We start from the raw sequence: 19,435 nt of genomic DNA on the forward strand, positions 1-19,435 counted from the left end.
AAAGCAAATGGCATGTTGACCTTCATAGCGAGAGGATTTGAGTATAGGAGCAAGGAATGTCCTACTGCTGTTGTACAGGGCCTTAGTGAGACTGCACCTGGAGTATTGTGTGCAATTTTCGTCTCCTAATTTGAGGAAGGACATTCTTGCTATTGAGGGAGTGCAACATAGGTTCACCAGGATAATTCCTGGGATGGCTGGACTGACATATGATTAAAGAATGCATCGACTGGTTTATATTCACTGGAATTTAGAAGGATGAGAGGGAATCTTATAGAAACATATATTCTTAAGGGATTGGACAGGCTAGGAAAAATGTTCCCAATGTTGGGGGAGTCCAGAACCAGGGGTCAGTTTAAAAATAAGGGGTAGGCCATTTAGGACTGAGATGAGGGAACACTTTTTCACCCTGAGAGTTGTGAATCTGTGGATATCTCTGCCACAGATGCAGTGGAGGCCGATTCACTGGATGTATTCAAGAGAGAGTTAGATTTAGCTCTTAGGGCTATCGGAATTGAGGGATATGGGGGAAAAAACAGGAATGGGATACTGTTTGTGGATGGTGGTACACAAAATTGCTGGAGAAACTCAGCGGGTGCAGCAGCATCTTTGGAGCGATGGAAATAGGCGACGTTTCGGGCACGAAACCGTGCTGGCTCGAAGGGCCGAATGGTCTACTCCTGCACCTGTTGTCTGTTTCTTTTCACTGTACCTCGTTACACGTGACAACAAAGGAGGCGGGGCCCGGGAATGGGGCGGGGCTACGCGAAGAGGCGTAACGGCGTACGGGGCGGGGCTACGCAGGGGGGCGTGGCTACATGAAGGGGCGGGGTCGGGATAAATTATGTCAACCTACAGATGTCGGAAATCGGAACTAAAACGCGCTGCAGGCCGGCAGGCAGTCTCTCGCTGGGCGGGCCAGAGATTGATGGGCGGGCCAGAGATTGATGGGCGGGCCAGAGATTGATGGGCGGGCCAGAGATTGATGGGCGGGCCAGTGATTGATGGGCGGGCCAGAGATTGATGGGCGGGCCAGAGATTGATGGGCGGGCCAGAGATTGATGGGCGGGCCAGAGATTGATGGGCGGGCCAGAGATTGATGGGCGGGCCAGAGATTGATGGGCGGGTCAGAGATTGATGGGCGGGCCAGAGATTGATGGGCGGGCCAGTGATTGATGGGCGGGCCAGAGATTGATGGGCGGGCCAGAGATTGATGGGCGGGCCAGAGATTGATGGGCGGGCCAGTGATTGATGGGCGGGCCAGAGATTGATGGGCGGGCCAGAGATTGATGGGCGGGCCAGTGATTGATGGGCGGGCCAGAGATTGATGGGCGGCTGTTGAGGTTTATTTACTGACGTCAAGTTGCCACCGGGTTGACGGCGTGGCGCGTTGCAGGCCGGGACAGCGGAGGACCGCGCGCGGGGCATTGTGGGAGCGGGCTTGCGCCGGCGCCATTTTGCGGAGCGCGGGCGCGGGGAGAGGATGTTGTCGAACGCGCAGCTGCTGGACGAGCTGATGGGCCGCGACCGCAACCTGGCCCCGGACGAGAAGCGGCAGAACGTCCGCTGGGACGACGACAGCGTGAGTCCGCGGCCTGGTGTGGCGGGGACGGGACAGAGCGCGGGTGCCGAGCGTGCGGCCCATGGTCCAGGGCCCGCTCCGGAGCCGGGGCCCGCCTTAGAGTAGGGCCGGGCCGGGGTGGAGCGACGAGAGGGCGCCGCGGGATCTCTGGCCTCGGGCGGGAACGGTCACCCGAGGGATGTGGTCGCTGCTTCGCTGCCCGGAGCCGGCGGTCGGAGGGCCCCGGTCCGAGGGACTCCACCTCCCCGGGGCCGGCGTCTGTCTGTCTGTCTGTCCCCGCCCAGCCCAGCACTCGCTGCGCTGCGCTGCCGGCCGCGGGCTCCACACAGCAGCACCGCTCGGCAAATCCACCGGGAATGGGAGGAAAGTAAACTTCCTCACTGTCGCAGGACGCGTTCATTCATAAATCCAGTGGCGTTCCGAACCTTCAGACGAGTCTGACTCTTATTTTTCTCAAATTTGTGAAATTGCCGTTAAATCAGTAACCTTTCATCAGACTCTTCCTGAAAGGTTGCTGATCGGATTTCTCTCTCCACGGATGCTGCTTGACACAAGAGTCGGGAATAAGCTACCAGCCCCTCTCGCCACCTCCAGTTTAAGTTCATTACTGGTCTCTTCCCCCATGTTCCTGAAGCTGTCTCATCTTGATTTTGAATGAGCTATGACTTGATCTCCATAAGCTGGCCACGGCAATCATTTTGTGACCAAACATTTCGTGACTTCTGTTTTTAGTTTTGACTGCATTTTTGTCTTTTGATCATGGTGAACTTTACTTTTAGCATTTAGAGTAATCCCGGTGAATAATTGGCAATACTGAAAGGGCATGCTTTGCTAGTGTTAGCAACGGAGGCATATACAATTGTTTAACAGTTAAATGTCTGACCAGCATTGAGTTTTCAATTTGATCTATGGTCTCTTCACTTTGTCCTTAGTTTGCTGTTTGTGCCTTCAAGGAATTAATCCTTGGGCTTTAGCAGGTAGACTCAAGTGAATAAAAGTTACTGTTAGGGAAAATTCTGAGTTGATGCACATCTTGGGTAAGGAGTGAATTCCTGGCACAGATATAAAGAGTGTTGGGCTGGGTGCAGTATCGATCTACTAGAATGATCCTAGTCTCAATATGTTAAATTGAAAGGAAAGTTTATAGCCTGGAATTTAGAAGCTTAAAGGAGAGAAGGAATGGGTGACGTTTCGAGTCGAGACTCTTCTTCAGATCAGATTAGGTATGTGAAGACGAAAAATTTAGTTAAGACGAAAGTTGAACTGTTGAAGACTGAAAAAGGTGAATTTATTATGGGGAACACGGAAATGGCAGATGAGTTGAACAGGTACTTTGGATCCGTCTTCACTAAGGAAGACACAAACAATCTTCCTGATGTACTAGTGGCTAGAGGATCTGTGATGACGGAGGAACTGAAGGAAATCCATATTAGGCAGGAAATGGTGTTGGGTAGACTGATGGGACTGAAGGCTGATAAATCCCCAGGGCCTGATGGTCTGCATCCCAGGGTACTTGAGGAAGTGGCTCTAGAAATCGTGGACGCATTGGTGATCATTTTCCAATGTTCTATAGATTCAGGTTCAGTTCCTGTGGATTGGAGGGTAGCTAATGTTATCCCACTTTTTAAGAAAGGCGGGAGAGAGAAAACGGAATTACAGACCAGGGCAGTGGAGGCCGGTTGGATGCTTTCAAGAGCGAGCTTGATAGGGCTCTTAAAGATAGCAGAGTCAGGGGATATGGGGAGAAGGCAGGGACGGGGTACTGATTGGGGATGATCAGCCATGATCACATTGAATGGTGGTGCTGGCTCGAAGGGCCGAATGGCCTACACCTGCCCCTATTGTCTATTGTCTCGACCCAAAATGTCACCCATTCCTTCTCTCCAGAGATGCTGCCTGTCCCGCTGAGTTACTCCAACACTTTGTGTCTACCTTCGAATTAAACCAACATCTGCAGTTCTTTCCAACACAGCTGAAAGGAGAGTTGGTTTACGGGAATGAAGCAGACTGAACTTCAGAAAGAAATGCGGATGCTGGAAAAATCGAAGGTAGACAAAAATGCTGGAGAATCTCAAAGGGTGAGGCAGCATCTATGGAGCGAAGGAATGGACGACGTTTCGGGTCGAGACCCTTCTTCAGTGATGTGGGGGGGGGGGGGGGGGGAAAAATAAAGGAACAGGCGGAGACAGGCTGGGGGAGGGGAGGAGAGAGAAAGCAAAGACTACCTGAAATTGGAGAAGTCAATGTTCAGACCGCTAGGATATAAACTACCCAAGCAAAATATGAGGTGAACTCCCCCTCCCATTCCAAATCCAACCTTTCTGTCCTGGGCCTTTTCCATGCCAGAGTGAGTCCCACTGCAAATTGGAGGAGCAGCTTGGGTAGTTTACATCCCAGCGGTATGAACATTGACTTCTCCAATTTCAGACAGTCCTTGCTTTCTCCCTCCTTTCCCTCCCCTTCCCAGCCCACGTAGGGTGTGAAAACAGGATAAAAAGAATGGAGATCAGGATAAATGTAGAATAAATCATTGTTAGCTGGGAGAAGGTAACAACAAAGCAAACAGAGATAAAATGTAGTCGGAAATAGTTAGACTGGTGGGAGAACTGGGAAGGGGGAGGGAGGGAAAGCAAGGGTTACTTGAAGTTAGAGAAGTCACTGTTCATACTGCTGGGGTGTAAGCTGCCCAATCAAAATATGAGGTGCTGTTCCTCCAATTTGCGCTGGGCCTCACTGACAATGGAGGCGGCCCAGTACAGAAAAGTCAGTGGGAATGGGAGAGAGATTTAAAATGTTTAGCAACCAGGAGATCATGTAGATTTAGGCAGACTGAGTGGAGGTGCTCAGCGAAACTATGGCCGAGCCTGCGCTTGGTCTTGCTGTAAGAGAGGGTCTGGTTTAACGGCAGTGTGGTTTCACAGGGCTGGGTGCCCTCCTCTCATTCATATGTTTGTGGTGTGAAGGGCGAAGGGTGTTGTTTGGGTCACTGCAGTCGTCAGTGTTCGGTTACTTTTTAATCTCAACTGATTTTGAAGTTTTCAAATTTTTATTTGCACTTTTCCACATTTGTTTGTAAGAGGCCATTCAACCCATCTGGTCTGTGTTGGCTCTAATTCTAAATGTCTCATTCCCTCATTATTAGAGACATTCCCATATTCTTTATCGGTTTATCGCCTATCAATTCCTCCAATTCTGCTGCCCTCATCGGGTGCATTGAGGGTAATTATCTTATTAGCTTCCCTGTAAAGGTTGGGACGATAGCAGAGCTTGCAAGGGAACTTGAAAACTCCACCCAGACTGCACCAAGGTCAGGATGGATCCTGTGTTATTGGAGCTGCGATTGTTGTGGAGAAAGTGCCTGGTGTGAGGTTATTGAATAGCAGAATGTGCTCTAGGCAAATGCTTGTCCGAATCTGACGTGTTTTGCTGGTGTCAGGCTCTGGCCATGCTGCATGAAGCAGGCTGTTGGTTAATAGTCAGGAACAAATGTGCTGGCTGACGTGCCTAACCCGGGGCGACTACACATTCTAACCCGGGGTGATCCGCCTTCTGAATTTCTGATGCTGCCACAGGTGCCAGCTGCCATGACTAGAGTATTTTCCACAAGGACCTTGCCTAGCACCTTGCTCTACCATTCAGTTCTTGAACAGCAATTTATCTCTCACTTTGGACCTTGTAGCACCGGTGACATTTCATAACTTCCATGTAGTGCAGTAGGACAGAGTGATGGAAGAGATCGGGCGATTGATTGCAAACTGACTGAGCCATGTCTTGTCTTTACAGGTGTGTAAATACTTCCTCTGTGGATTCTGTCCAGCCGAGTTATTTACTAATACACGCTCCGATCTGGGTAAGAGTGCTTATTTTAATGACTCACAATGCTGATTAATACTGTGGGAACCTGAGCATGTACCTGAGTAGCCATTTAAATCAAGCAATGTGGTACCGTGGTGCAGTGGGAGTTGGCACCAGCGTTGGGTAAAGTGTAGTCGGCTCTGGGGTTAGCGGGTGTTTGAGAGAGAGAGAGAGAGAGGTGGTGAGACTGTGCCATCTGCCAGCCCCTGCACTCTGGCTTCAGTTTGTGTGCAGCAATTCTCCGCATATAGTGGCCGTTCTCAAGTTTCAAGCTGACAATGTTTCCCCCTGTATTTTAGGGGCGACGCTGCTTTCCCATTTCAGGCCTAGATAAGGGAAATTAATTTTTATGGAGTGGGGGGGGGGGGGTGAAGTCGAGGCAGAATAACAATATCCACAGTGCCAAAATGCACATTGTTTGGTCTGAAAGGGTTGTACATAACCAGCAACTAAGCCAGACTGAGATTGGATCAGCAGTGATCTTGTTGGGGGGGGGGGGATGATTCCACTGGGCTGGTGCAGAGAATCCCAGCGTCTCTCAGACGTTCTCCCCCTCAGTGTGAAGTGACCAGCCACTTGTTTCAACTTTACTCCCACCTTGACTTGTCCATCCAACAACATAATCTTTCAATGACAATGCTTAGAGTGATAGTGTCAAAACAGACCCTTTGGCCCAACTTGCCCACACCGGCCAACAATGTCCCAGCTACACTAGTCCCATCTGCCTGTGCTTGGTCCACATCCCTCCAACCCTGTCCTAATCATGTACCTGTCTAACTGTCTCTTAAATGATGGGGTAGTCTCAGCCTCAACAACCTCCTCTGGCAGCTCGTTCCATACACCCACCACCCTTTGTGTGAAAGGTTACCCCTCAGATTCCTATTAAATCGTTTCCCCTTCACCTTGAACCTATGTCCTCTGGTCCTTGATTCCCCAACTCTGGGCAAGAGACTGTGCATCTACCTGATCTATTCCTCTCATGATTTTGTACACCTCTATAAGATCTCCCCTCATCCTCCTGCGTTCCATGGAATAGAGTCCCAGCCTACTCCACCACTCCCTATAGCTCACACCCTTTAGTCCTGGCAACATCCTCGTAAATCTTTTCTGAACCCTTTCAAGCTTGACAATATCTTTCCTATAACATGGTGCACAGAACTCAACACAATATTCTAAATGCGGTCTCACCAACATCTTATACAACTGCAGCATGACCACCCAACTTCTATACACAATACTCTGACTGCTGAAGGCCAAAATGCCAAAAGCCTTTTTGACCACATTATCTACCTTTGACGATCTTCAAGGAATCATGCACATGTACTCCTAGATCCCTCTTCTCTACAACATTACCCAGAGGCCTACCATTCACTGTGTAGGTCCTGCCCTTGTTTTACGTCCCAAAATGCAACACCTCGCACTTGTCTGTATTAAATTCCATTTTTCCAATCCTCATTTTCCCAAATGTTTAGGACATTTATCATCTCTCCTTGCAGGACAACCCTTCATCTGATGATTAAACTGATGTTGATGTATGTGCATTTCCTGTCCCTTCACTTTTCCACCTAGGTCAATGTCCTTTCCACCCCCATCAGAGCACATTTTATGTGGAGAAGGGTTTGTGTGCCTTCTTGTCACTCGCTGTGTTAAACTCCACCCACGGTTCTCCATTCCCAGATCTGTAATTGTGCTGCATCATAGCAGCAACTCAGTCAGGCTGACAAGAAGTTAAATGCCGGTTTTACTCCTGAACAAAGGCTTTCCCTGTTTACTTTGCTGTAATGGTTGTAATCAAGGGGCTTGTTTCAGTCAAGAGGCAGTGGCTAAGCTGTAGACTTCGGGTGAGGTGGAGCTGGAGACTGAAGGTGTATTAACCAGGATGTGCGAGTAATGATATCCCCAAATAATGTAGGTAGTGACTGCGGGAGGGGACGGCATCACTTCATCAATATTAGAACTTTGAGGGTTGACGTAAACTCGCCAGACAATAGATTCTCATTGTTTCATTATTATTGGAGTCATAGAACAGTTGGTTAGTTGATTCTGTGTTCATTACTCTAACATTTGTTTCCTTGTATTTGTGAAACTCAGCATTTCTGCTTTTCCCATCGTTGTCCACTTCCTGCTATGTCCCCGTCGTCCATCACCGCCATTCTCTAACCTCTTCTGCCTTTGTCTTCCTCCTCCTTCTCCTCCCCAGTGTTTGAGTGGTGTAATGTTTGTGGTAACTCTGGGGGCAGAGGCCTTTGCTGGGAGTTAGTCTGACTGAAGTAGTGGCCGATGAGCTCCTGGACTAGTCCGAGATGACATGAACTGTTTGCTGATTTTTATTTCCCTCCACCAGGTCCTTGTGAGAAAATTCACGATGACAACCTGCGGAAGTAGTAAGTACCTGTCTGTGCGTGCGTGCGTGCGTGCGGGGTTGTGGCCAGCTTTGACAGCACGCTGAGTACATGTATCATTGTTCATTTCCCTTCTCTCTCTCTCTCTCTCTCTCTCTCTCTCTCTCTCTCTCTCTCTCAGTTACGAGAAGAGCTCGCGATTCATGAAGGTGGGCTATGAGAAGGATTTCCTGCGCTACCTCCAGAACCTGATGGCGGACGTGGAGAGAAGGATCCGTCGTGGGCACGCCCGGCTCGCTCTGTCCCAGACTGCCGCCACCACCGGGACCCCGGTGAGAGGGGGTTGGGGGTGGCCCACACTGTGAGAGGGGTGGCCATGTCTGGCTAACACTGTCCCAGACTGCCAGGACCATGGTGGGAGGGTGGGTGGGGGCTTGTTGTGTTGGAGGGAGGTGAGGGGGGGGGGGGGGGTATCATTGTGTGGAGATGGGTGTGTTGGGCCGTGGGATCGTGCTGGGTTCCTGCTGATGTTGGTAATTGTGATCTGCAGACTGGAGGTCCTGTGAGTAAAAATGAAGAAAAGGGTCAGGTCCTGACAGAGAAGATAGAGGAGCTGTTGGAGCAGGTAAGGGTTTGGATCGTTGTCTAATACAGTGCAGGATTTGTATTTTCTGGATTTATTGCAGATTTATGTGTTAAGTTGCTCAGCAGGAAGTGGCTGAAGCCTCGGCTTTAAACCTGCCTGTGCTGCCAGTGTCATGGCCGCTACCTTTGTTAGCTTCTGAACAAAGTTCTGAAACTCCACACAACAACTATCCCGCTATGTTGCAGCAGTTCTTCGGTGTTTAGAAACATAGAAAATAGTTGCAGGAGTAGGCCATTCGGCCCTTCGAGCCATTCAATATGATAATGGCTGATCATCCAACTCGGTATCCAGTACCTGCCTTCTCTCCATACCCCCCGATCCCTTTAGCCACAAGGGCCACATCTAACTCCCTCTTAAATATAGCCAATGAACTGGCCTCAACTACCTTCTGTGGCAGAGAATTCCAGAGATTCACCACTCTGTGTGAAAAACGTTTTTCTCATCTTGGTCCGAAAAGATTTCCCCCTTATCCTTAAACTGTGACCCCTTGTTCTGGACTTCTCCAACATAGGGAACAATCTTCCTGCATCTAGCCTGTCCAACCCCTTAAGAATTTTGTAAGTTTCTATAAGATTCCCCCTCAATCTTCTAAATTCTAGTGAGTACAAGCCGAGTCTATCCAGTCTTTTTTCATATGAAAGTCCTGACATCCCTGAAATCAGTCTGGTGAACCTTCTCTATGGCAAGAATGTCTTTCCTCAGATTTGGAGACCAAAACTGTACTCAATACTCCAGGTGTGGTCTCACCAAGACCCTGTACAACTGCAGTAGAACCTCCCTGCTCCTATACTCAAATCCTTTTGCTATGAATGCTAACATACCATTCGCTTTCTTCACTGCCTGCTGCACCTGCATGCCTACTTTCAATGACTGGTGTACCATGACACCCAGGTCTCATAGCATCTCCCCTTTCCTAATCGGCTACCATTTAGATAATAGTCTACTTTCCTGTTTTTGCCACCAAAGTGGATAACCTCACATTTATCCACATTATATTGCATCTGCCATGCATTTGCCCACTCACCCAGCCTATCCAAGTCACCTTGCAGCCTCCTCACAGCTAACACTGCCGTCCAGCTTTGTGTCATCCTCAAACTTGGAGATGTTGCATTCAATTCCCTCGTCCAAATCATTAATCTATATTGTAAATAGCTGGGGTCCCAGCACTGAGCCTTGCGGTACACCACTAGTCACTGCCTGTCATTGTGAAAAGGACCCGTTTACTCCTACTCTTTGCTTCCTGTCTGCCAGCCAGTTCTCTATCTACATCAATACTGAACCCCCAATACAGTGTGCTTTAAGTTTGTATACTAATCTCTTATGTGGGACCTTGTCGAAAGCCTTCTGAAAGTCCAGATATAACACATCCACTGGTTCTCCCTTATCCACTCTACTAGTTACATCCTCGAAAAATTCTATAAGATTCGTCGGACATGATTTACCTTTCATAAATCCATGCTGACTTTGTCCAATGATTTCACCACTTTCCAAATGTGCTGCTATCCCATCTTTAATAACTGACTCTAGCAGTTTCCCCACTACCGATGTTAGACTAACTGGTCTGTAATTCCCCGTTTTCTCTATCCCTCCCTTTTTAAAAAGTGGGGTTGCATTAGCTACCCTCCAATCCTCAGGAGCTACTCCAGAATCTAAAGAGTTTTGAAAAATAGTTCATCCATGCAGTCTTCAAATACCTTCCATTGCATATCCACCACCGTCAACCCTTTAAGAATTAATTGCCAGTCTATCTTGGCCAATTTTCGTCTCATACCCTCAAAGTTACCTTTCTTTAAGTTCAGGACCCTTGTTTCTGAATTAACAGTGTCACTCTCCATCCTAATGAAGAACTCAACCATATTATGGTCACTCTTGCCCAAGGGGCCACGCACAACAAGACTGCTAACTAACCCTTCCTCATTACTCAATACCCAGTCTAGAATAGCCTGCTCTTTCGTTGGTTCCTCTACATGTTGGTTTAGAAAACTAACCCGCATACATTCCAAGAAATCCTCTTCCTCAGCACCCCTGCCAATTTGATTCACCCAATCTATATGTAGATTGAAGTCACCCATTATAACTGTTTTACCTTTGTTGCACGCATTTCTAATTATTTCCTGTTTGATGCCATCCCCAACTCCACTACTACTGTTAGGTGGCCTGTACACAACTCCCACTAGCGTTTTCTGCCCCTTAGTGTTTCGCAGCTCTACCCATATCGATTCCACATCTCCAAGCTAATGTCCTTCCTTTCTATTGCGTTAATCTGCTCTCTAACCAGCAACGCTACCCCACCTCCTTTCCCTTTCCGTCTATCCCTCCTGAATATTGAATATCCCTGGATGTTCAGCTCCCAGCCTTGGTCACCCGCAAATCTGCACATTCAACTCATCCACCTTATTACGAATGCTCATTGAGACACAAAGCCTTCAGGCTTGTTTTTACAACACTAACCCCTTGTACAATTTAGCATGTAATTGAGTAATATTTTCTGCCCTATACACGGGGGTCTGCGACCAGGTGAGAGAAGGGGGTCAGACACAAAGCTGGAGTAACACAGCGGGACAGGCAGGATCTCTGGAGAGAAGGAATGGGTGGCGGTTCGGGTCAGACTAGTTCAGCAACACCATGACACCAAGGTGCTTGTAGTTAAACTCCTGACTCGAGTCTTCCCACGTGGAGCCTGTATTTAGGCTTCTGAACGGTCCTTCCGTAAGCTAGAGTACTGTGCAATTTACCTCTTGTCCATTGTTGATATAGGACGCGTCTCTGGAACTGGTGCGCTACAATGCTGAGAACAACATTCTTCCACTTGGTCTTTCCCTTCGCTTTACCAGTTCAGAGATACAGCTGCAGAAACAGGCCCTTCTGCCCAACGAGTCTGCAACATCCTGCGACCCTGCACATTAACACTACCCTACACACACTAGGGACAATTTTACATTTATGCCAAACCAATTGACCTGCAAACCTGTCCGTCTTTGGAGTGTGGGAGGAAAGCGAAGACCTCGAAGAAAGCCCACGCAGGTCACGGGGAGATGGTACAGTCATGCACCTGTAGTCTGAATTGAACCCAGGTCTCTAGGGCTGTAAGGCAGTAGCTCTACCACTGCGCCCATGTACTTGAGTTTGGCTTGATTGTATTTGTGTATAATGTTATCTGGTTTGGATGGCGTGCAAGAGGTTTTAGAAACATAGAAAATAAGTGCAGGAGGAGGCCATTCGGCCCTTCGAGCCTGCACCGCCATTTATTGTGATTATAGTTCTATCTAACTCTTAAATCCATCCAGTGATTTGGCCTCCACTGCCCTCTGGCAGGGAATTCCATAATTTCACAACTCTGGGTGAAAAAGTTTTTTCTCACCTCAGTCTTAAATGACCTCCCCGTTATTCTAAGACTGTGGCCCCTGGTTCTGGACTCGCCCAACATTGGGAACATTTTTCCTGCATCTCGCTTGGCCAGTCCTTTTATAATTTTATATGTTTCTATAAGAACCCCCTCATCCTTCTAAACTCCAGTGAATACAAGCCTAGTCTTTTCAATCTTTCCTCATATGACAGTCCCGCCATCCCAGGGATCAATCTCGTGAACCTACGCTGCACTGCCTCAATCACAAGGATGTCCATCCTCAAATTAGGAGACCAAAACTGTACACAATACTCCAGATGTGGTCTCACCAGAGCCCTATACAACTGCAGAAGAACCTCTACTCCTATTCTGAAATCCTCTTGTTATGAAGGCCAACATTCCATTAGCTTTTCACAGTATGTTGGCAATAGAGCTAACGTTAGGTTGTGTGCTTGTGTGCAGATTGAGGAGTTGGGTTCCGAGGGCAAGGTGGAGGAAGCGCAGGGGATGATGAAGCTGGTGGAGCAGCTGAAGGATGAGCGTGAGCTGCTGCGTTCTGCCAGCTCGGTGAGTCTTCCTTTGCTTCTTGATGTTTCACCTGCTCGCAGCTCTGTATGTGTGTCTCTTAACCAAAACACCAATCATCCTGCAGACCATCGAGAGTTTTGCGGCGCAGGAGAAGCAGATGGAAGTGTGCGAGGTGTGTGGTGCCTTTCTCATCGTGGGTGATGCCCAGTCCAGGGTCGACGATCACTTAATGGGGAAGCAGCACATGGGATATGCCAAGATCAAAGCCACAGTGGAAGAACTGAAGGTGTGTGTGGGACCTGTTACTGATGGGGCCGGCCGGGGCCCAGGCATGGCTATGCCACAATAACGGGTTGGAGGGTTTACTGGGACAGTTTGCATGAGTTAAGTCTTCAAGGCTTCTAGTGAAGTAATTGAAAGGATTTTTCTAATAGAGATGATGAAAGAAGTATTGTATTTTGTGGTCTTGTGCTCGTACAGTGTGTTGTGTACATATATTACCGTGTGTTTAGTTTAAAGATACAGCATGGAAACAGACCCTTCGGCCCACAGTCCATGCTGACCATCGATCACCCATTCACGATCGTTGTGTAACCCCCACCTTAACACACTCGCATACTAGGGAAACTTTGAGGCCAATTAACTTACAAGCCCCACGCCTTTTGGATGCGGGAGGAAACCCTTGTTGCAAAGGAAGAACGTGCAAATGCAGACAGACTGCACCGACGGTCAGGATCGCACCTGAGTTTAGTTTACAGATACAGCGTGGAAACACTCCCTTCGGCCCTCTCTACCGCCGCACCACCTGCTGTCCCACTGTGCTGACTGCATCTCGTGTGTATTTAGATGTGAGAGATTATTTAGCTTGTATTCAAGGCAAGTGTGATGTGTGGCTGTGGTAAGAGTGTGACTGGCACAAGGGCAGGTGTGTAGTTTGTGTTACTGATGCCAGGAGCCTTGGTGTTACTGGTGTAAGGAGCTGTGTGAGCAGTTTACTGTTCACCATGTTACTGGAGGTGGGGTTGTGCAGCCGGTGATATGGGGGTGACCAGACAATGCTGGAGCTGCGACATGCAGGGCTGTGGGTGTGTGGGGCCATTTACACGACCACGGGCAGCTTCTGTGTGGGTGGGGGGGGGTGGGGCTCGTGTTGGACGTGTACTTAGTGGGTTGTTTTTGTCCAGGTGGTTCGGAAGAAAACCGATGAACCAGAACGTGATGACAAATTAAAACGGGAGAGGGAAGAGCGGGAGATCGAGCGGGAACGAGAGCGCGAGGAGCGGGAGAAGAAGCGTCGTCGGGAGGAGGAGGAGGAGAAAGAGAAGGAGAAGGAGAAGGAGAAGGAGAAGGAGGCGCGACGCCGGAGGAGCCACTCACGGAACCGGCATTCCCACTCCAGCCGCGCGTCCGAGAGGAGGCGTAGCCGCTCGCGAGACCGCAAGCGTTCCCGCAGCAAAGACCGGGAGAAGAAACGTAGCAGGTAGGTTGTGGGGCCGGGCGGGGTGAGCCACGGCGGTCCTGGGTAGCCCACCGGCTACCAGTCTGGGCCCTCACTGACCTGTCCTGGGGGGTAAATGGTCAGGGTCGCTTGTGGGAGGCCCTCCTCTATAAGCAGGTGGTGGGTGATGTGCCGGGCATCGTTAGCCATTGTGCCCAGTGCCCCTGTACACTGGGGCCTCCGAGCTACTGCATCCCACACCCAGACTGGGCAACAGCAGCCTCTGCTCTGGGCATTGTTGGATTCTAGTGCTTCATTCACAATCGCCTGATTCCATTGTTTAATCCAGTGTGGACAGCAGGGGTGGGCCGGCTACAGGGAGAGGGTGGGTTGCGGGCAAGGAGAGTTTACATCAAATGCATCGATCTTGTGCCCTGTCCCCACTGACCCACCTTGACAGGATTCACCTTCCCTGGTTCAGAATACTTTCACAAACAATGCCTTCCGATGCTTAAATCCTTATTCTTGGGTCCCTTTGTTCTGTGCCCCTCCCTAACCTGTGACCCATCACACTATAGATTCCTGTACTCCTTCCTTACTGGTGTAGCATGTCCCTGATCTCAATCATCCCACATTTGGCTGTCTGCAAATACTTCTCTCTTCCCCATTGAGGTTCTCATCAGCCTAACCCGTCCTTGCTGTCAGGCTTTGTTGCTGACCTGGAGCGTTTCTCTGCATGGTCGTGGTCTGTGGATGTTGGGCTCTTGTTTCGTTGGACGTTTTGTTCATTGTAACTTCTGCACCAAAGGGGAGATGACCGGCGAAGCAGGGAGAGATCGGAGAGGAGCAGAGACCGGTCAGAGCGCAAACACAGGTCCCGGAGCAGAGATCACCGCAGGTCACCCAGTCGGGAAACCAAGTCTCATAAACACAGAAGCCGGAGCAGAGAGAGGGAGCGGAGGTCAAAGGACAAAGGTACGGAGCCACTGCTGGCCTGTGTCCCTGTAAACACGGGCAAACCCTGCATAGTCCCCATTATTAGGTCCATTGTTCAACTGTGCTCCTGTGAAGAAGAGAACAGGAACTCCTTTGGTGTTTCTGTCAAGCTTTGAAATTGTGAGCTGGTGCTCTTTGGTGGGTAGAATGAGTCCTTGATGGCAGAGTGTATGAGATCACACAGGCATGGAGTGTAAACATGGACAGGCTGCCTTGAACTGCTATAAAACTGGTTATGAGAGGGTCCTGAATATTACAATGGATTTCTGCACCAAAGTTAGACGGGAAAAGCTGGGAAGATTTGATGTAGGTGGATGGCTGTTCAATGGCAGCAGTCCCAGTGTATCAGTGGGATGTTTCAGGATTGGGGGCATCTAGAGATCTCGGCGGGATGGGACTGATGCTTGTTATACCGCAACCCTTACTGGTTTCTACGCTGAGTTTCTACGCTGTGTTGCAGAGAGGAGAGACTCTGATGAGGTGAGGAAGAGCAGCCGCAAGTCGAGTCAGACGGACAGAGAGGGTGCAGTGACCCGGGCAGAGTCCATGGAGGTGGATATTTCCAAAAGCGAGGTCAATGGCAGAGAGGAAGACCTAAAATCTGAAGGTGACACTCAGTCCAATTAAAACTGATCTGATTTGACCTCAGATCAGGCCAAGGTAAGTGTGGCTTCTGTGTCTCTCGGTTAGTTAGCCGTTTCCTTTTGTTCCCTTTAGCAGTTCAGTGTAAGTATTGCGGCTGAACATGGAGAGACTCAGCCCTGAAGGTTTACTTTATAACCCGCCGAGCGACGAGGACAGACTAGTCTTGGCAGAGTAAGAGACTGTAGGTACTTACTTTACCTCTGCATATTGTATTTGTAATGCAGCAAAACAAGGCACCTTTGTTCCGTTGTGGATCCTGCTAATGGCGATGAATGGGATTGTGTTTTTAAATTACGCATTTTATAAAATCTGTCAAATTTGGGGAATTGGTTGGATTGTGTGGGTTCGGTTACTCTGAAGTTTAATAAGTTTAGAGTTCGTAAACATTTGGCAGAGAATGAGTGTTTTTTTGCTGTTTCTGTAACTGCATCTAAGGCATATTTGAAAGATTTTTTTTTAGTTTTAACCAATCTGTTAATGTCACCGATGTTGCAGTAGACTTTTTTGTTTTTTTTTTTGTTTTTTAAAACAATCTGCCTTGCACTCTAATGGAGTCTTTCTGTAACTCGAGCCAGTAGCTTGGATTGATGGAAGTGTAGGGTATATGACTAAGTGAACCTGAGAACCAAATGTCACACTGCGCTGGTCTTGTGAGCCGCCCTGAAAGCAAATTAAAAAGCAAGGAATCAGTCAAACAATTGCAGGTACACGTGCCAGGTACACACCTTTTCTACCCACCTCCATGTTTGAATGTTTTTGCCTGTTGTCTTTTCGATGAAATCTTTTTTAAAGCTTGCTATTTCGTATTGTATTTACTGATCATGTTACCGCAGGGTTTAAAGATTCATTTCCTGTCACCATAATGTTTTGTTGAAATTGTGGAATTGTTGCTGTGCCGAAATATTACAGAATTCTTTTCAAATTGCAGGGGATGGGAGTTTTCACAAATTAACTTTACTTTTCCCATAATATTTTTAAAAAGCATATGAAAAGTTGTAGCAGCCTTCTGTTTCCAAGCAGTACATTACAGGCCCTAGCACAGAGGTACGAATTCTACATTCTATGCTGCTCCTGTCTCCCCTGCCCCCCCCCCCCCCCTCCCCGTTGACTCCGTTGCTGCAGATGAGGTTGTTTATTTTAAATATTAAATATGACTTGTAGTGACTTTGGTTACGACTGAGGAAAGAAACGTCAATATTAATTCTTTGCTTGTGACCAGCTTCTTTCTGATGGGGAAGGATGCCAGCCATTGAGTTAAACAGTGAAGCGGCACTAACTCTTGACGCACCTGTACCACAGGCCTAGTGACCCCATCTCTGTCCCTCTGTGGCCCTGTTGCATGGGCAAGGCCCCAAGCCTGCTTACTCTGGTGGACACGAGGCACCATTCCTCTCCTGCTGACCTTGCCTGTACCCGAGCTCACCCACCCCCCCCCCCCCCCCCCCCCCCCCCCCCCCCCCCCCGACCATACCTGCCCCTCCCTGGTAAACCTGCTCTGGCCACTCATGCCTCTTTAAAGAAACATTTCTGGCACCAGTTGGAAGCTGAACCTGCACCTGTATCTCTGGCAGGTGTACTTACTCATCCCTTTGGTTCTTCTCAGTCACTCAGCTCCTGAAGTAACTCTGGCCCGTCCCCTCCCATGAATGACCGCTGGGGATTCAGACTCTTCCCCCACGCTGAGGTCACTCTGCGGGAGCCACACGAGGTGTGGGTCAGTCACTCGATCCACAGTGAAGCTGGTTGTCGCTGGCATTGCCACGGCACTGCCTAAAGTGCCACTGATGGTCATCGCTGCGCTCTCACCTTCCTCCGCCCACTCAACCCCTCATCTTGTGTGTTTACAGGACAGTCACAGTGCTATTTTGGGTCTTGTATTTCTCGGTGTGTGCTCCGTGGCTGTCGGTGCCCCAGAGCACTAACATGTATTTGTGCTTGGGCACTGTCGTAATGTACCGAATGCAATTTGTACACGGCCATGAATGGCCCTGTGGTAATGACAGGGTGATGATGGAGGTAGATATCGTCAGTCACTGGGGGGGACCCTAACACAGAGCCACTGGGTCAGGGGTATAACAATTCATCTCTGGTGTACCCTGTAGTGTTGGCGCTGGGCTGATTCACTCTGCCAGCTGTCCCATCGTTGTTTGGGTGGGCGGTAATTGTTGCCTCTGTCTGCAAACAGCAGCCAGCTGAGACCATCACACCCTCTGAAGTGCTTGGGGAGCAGCCTGTGGTTGGAGTGCACCTCATTATTATCACTATGGTTAGTTATAATTCTTTGTGCTAATCCCTTAACACACAAGAGGTCACTGGGGTTTTCCTCCATTGAGAGTGCCCAGGCACATCCAATAACATGAAGATTCCTTGTTTTCTTGGCAGCACATTTTGCTGGGAGAAAAAGCAATACGTATTATTAATGCAATTCTTTATCTTTGGGACTTGGGCACAGTTGTATTAGACTGTTGTGTGTAGGGGTGGCTGGAGAAATTGTTGGCAAGTAGAAAAACTGCTTTAAATTGGAGTCGTTGATGTTTTTGTGGTGGAAAAGGTGTTGGGTTTAGCGGGTGGGGGGGCTATGGAGGAAGGGATGGATTGTCATGATTGGGGAGGGTGGGATTGGGAAAGATCTGTGGCTGATACTAACTGGGCTGAATGACAGTGTGCCATCCACACTATTCTTAATTCTCAAGCTGCCTCACATTCTCACGGGACAATGTTTGGAACTGTAACCAAGGTAAACATTGACATGTTAAGGGAGTTGTAATTAAGGACTAATGCTGCCATCCATGGCCACACATCAAGGGCAGCTTTCCAGTAAAGAATTAATATTGACACGTGGGAAAATGTGAAGTTATTGCCCGTCACCCATTTATGTTGTGTGATAAATCGGTTGCCAACTCTGTATGCTGTCTGTCATTCCAGAGGGGCGGTGACAGAAAATGACATGGATACTGTAGTGGCCTCTTTACACTCTGAGAAAGGGTTTCCTTTTCTAGGTTAGAGCTGTAGCCAGTCGTTAGCAGAATTCCCAGAAGAGGAGAGCTGTGTAGGGCAGTAGGAAGTCACCAAGAGGTACTTGCTTGCCTTTTGCCTTTTTTAAAACAAGAGCTGGTTGTATCTGCTGACGAGCTGTTCATTTCTGTGGTTCTAATTGCATGCTGTTGAATCTTTCATCTCCGTAGGAGTGGCCATTTTGAAGACGTCAAGGAATCCGGTGAAGATTTGACTCCCTGTTCTGAAGGCTCTGCCCAGTTAAAACAAGGTGAAAGAAAGCTGTGTAGTGGTGTAGAGGGGGAGAGAACTTGTAATTTTTAAGCAAAAAAGACAAAGTATTGAATTGAATTTGTATGTTTAGTTGCCCTGAGGAGTTCCCATTTCTTGTGCTTCACTGATAGTGAGCTTGAGTCCTGTCCTTAACCACAAATGTCAGGCTAAAGTGAGCAGCCCAACCCATGTGACCTGCATATGTACCCAAAGGTTTTCCTTGACGTTTAAGTTTGTAGAAACTGCTCTCTGTAAATAACAGGCAGACTGAGTTCTTTAGAGCTGTTCTGATTCGGGCTCATCTCTATCTTTTTGCTCCTGTGGCCACCATTTTTTTGTTTTTTTTGTTTTGATAGTGCTAGCTGCAGCCTCTTCCTTTCCCATCCCACTGCGAGGACGTGTTGAGATTTTTCCCTGACCTGCTGTTCCTGTATTTTGAAAATGGTTGCTGTAATTTGCAAATTTTAGTGTCAACTATGAATAAATCTTTTTTCAGTAAATATTCCCCAAGTGGTGTTTATTTGTTTTCTGTTCTTTGTTTGAAAGTGTTCGGTGCTAAGGAAGTTTGATTCTATCTGTAACTGGGTTAGCTACTTGTGGTCACTCAACCTGCTTCAATATCTGGCTTATTTATTTGGGTTAAATTGCACTTTTCAGGATTAAATTCTCTACACAGCATTGTCTGATCTATGTCCTGTTAACTTTAGAGAACCACAATATGTCATCTATGAACTTATCATTTGTACCTGCTGTATTGTATATTTACACAGATGCCAGTTGTCAGAAAAGC

General features: G+C 48.4%; 1 protein-coding gene and 1 long non-coding RNA gene across 2 annotated transcripts; one reads left to right on the forward strand and one right to left on the reverse strand.

Moving 5' to 3' along the window:
- The first annotated feature begins 1,437 nt into the window (after positions 1-1,437).
- On the forward strand, positions 1,438-19,150 carry luc7l3 (LUC7 like 3 pre-mRNA splicing factor). Its single transcript, XM_033044719.1, has 11 exons — positions 1,438-1,582; positions 5,366-5,432; positions 7,782-7,821; positions 7,961-8,111; positions 8,330-8,404; positions 12,234-12,338; positions 12,424-12,585; positions 13,484-13,779; positions 14,546-14,712; positions 15,194-15,393; positions 18,564-19,150. The coding sequence occupies exons 1-10, from the start codon at positions 1,484-1,486 to the stop codon at positions 15,358-15,360; spliced, it is 1,329 nt and encodes a 442-aa protein (XP_032900610.1). The 5' UTR covers positions 1,438-1,483; the 3' UTR covers positions 15,361-15,393; positions 18,564-19,150.
- On the reverse strand, positions 16,523-16,874 carry LOC116988158. Its single transcript, XR_004415874.1, has 2 exons — positions 16,845-16,874; positions 16,523-16,796 (listed from the first exon to the last, which is right to left on the reverse strand). It is a non-coding gene; the product is annotated as an uncharacterized LOC116988158 (long non-coding RNA).
- Positions 19,151-19,435: the final 285 nt, after the last annotated feature.

This window comes from Amblyraja radiata, chromosome 26 (assembly GCF_010909765.2).
Source record: "Amblyraja radiata isolate CabotCenter1 chromosome 26, sAmbRad1.1.pri, whole genome shotgun sequence".
In the NCBI taxonomy this organism is placed as follows: Eukaryota; Metazoa; Chordata; class Chondrichthyes; order Rajiformes; family Rajidae; genus Amblyraja; species Amblyraja radiata.

Excerpts from the sequence above, each read along its gene's own strand:
- luc7l3 (XM_033044719.1), top strand. The coding sequence starts at position 1,484 with ATGTTGTCGAACGCGCAGCTGCTGGACGAGCTGATGGGCCGCGACCGC. Across the intron at positions 7,822-7,960 it reads GATGACAACCTGCGGAAGTA|TTACGAGAAGAGCTCGCGAT; the intron begins GTAAGTACCTGT and ends TCTCTCTCTCAG. Across the intron at positions 8,405-12,233 it reads TAGAGGAGCTGTTGGAGCAG|ATTGAGGAGTTGGGTTCCGA; the intron begins GTAAGGGTTTGG and ends GCTTGTGTGCAG.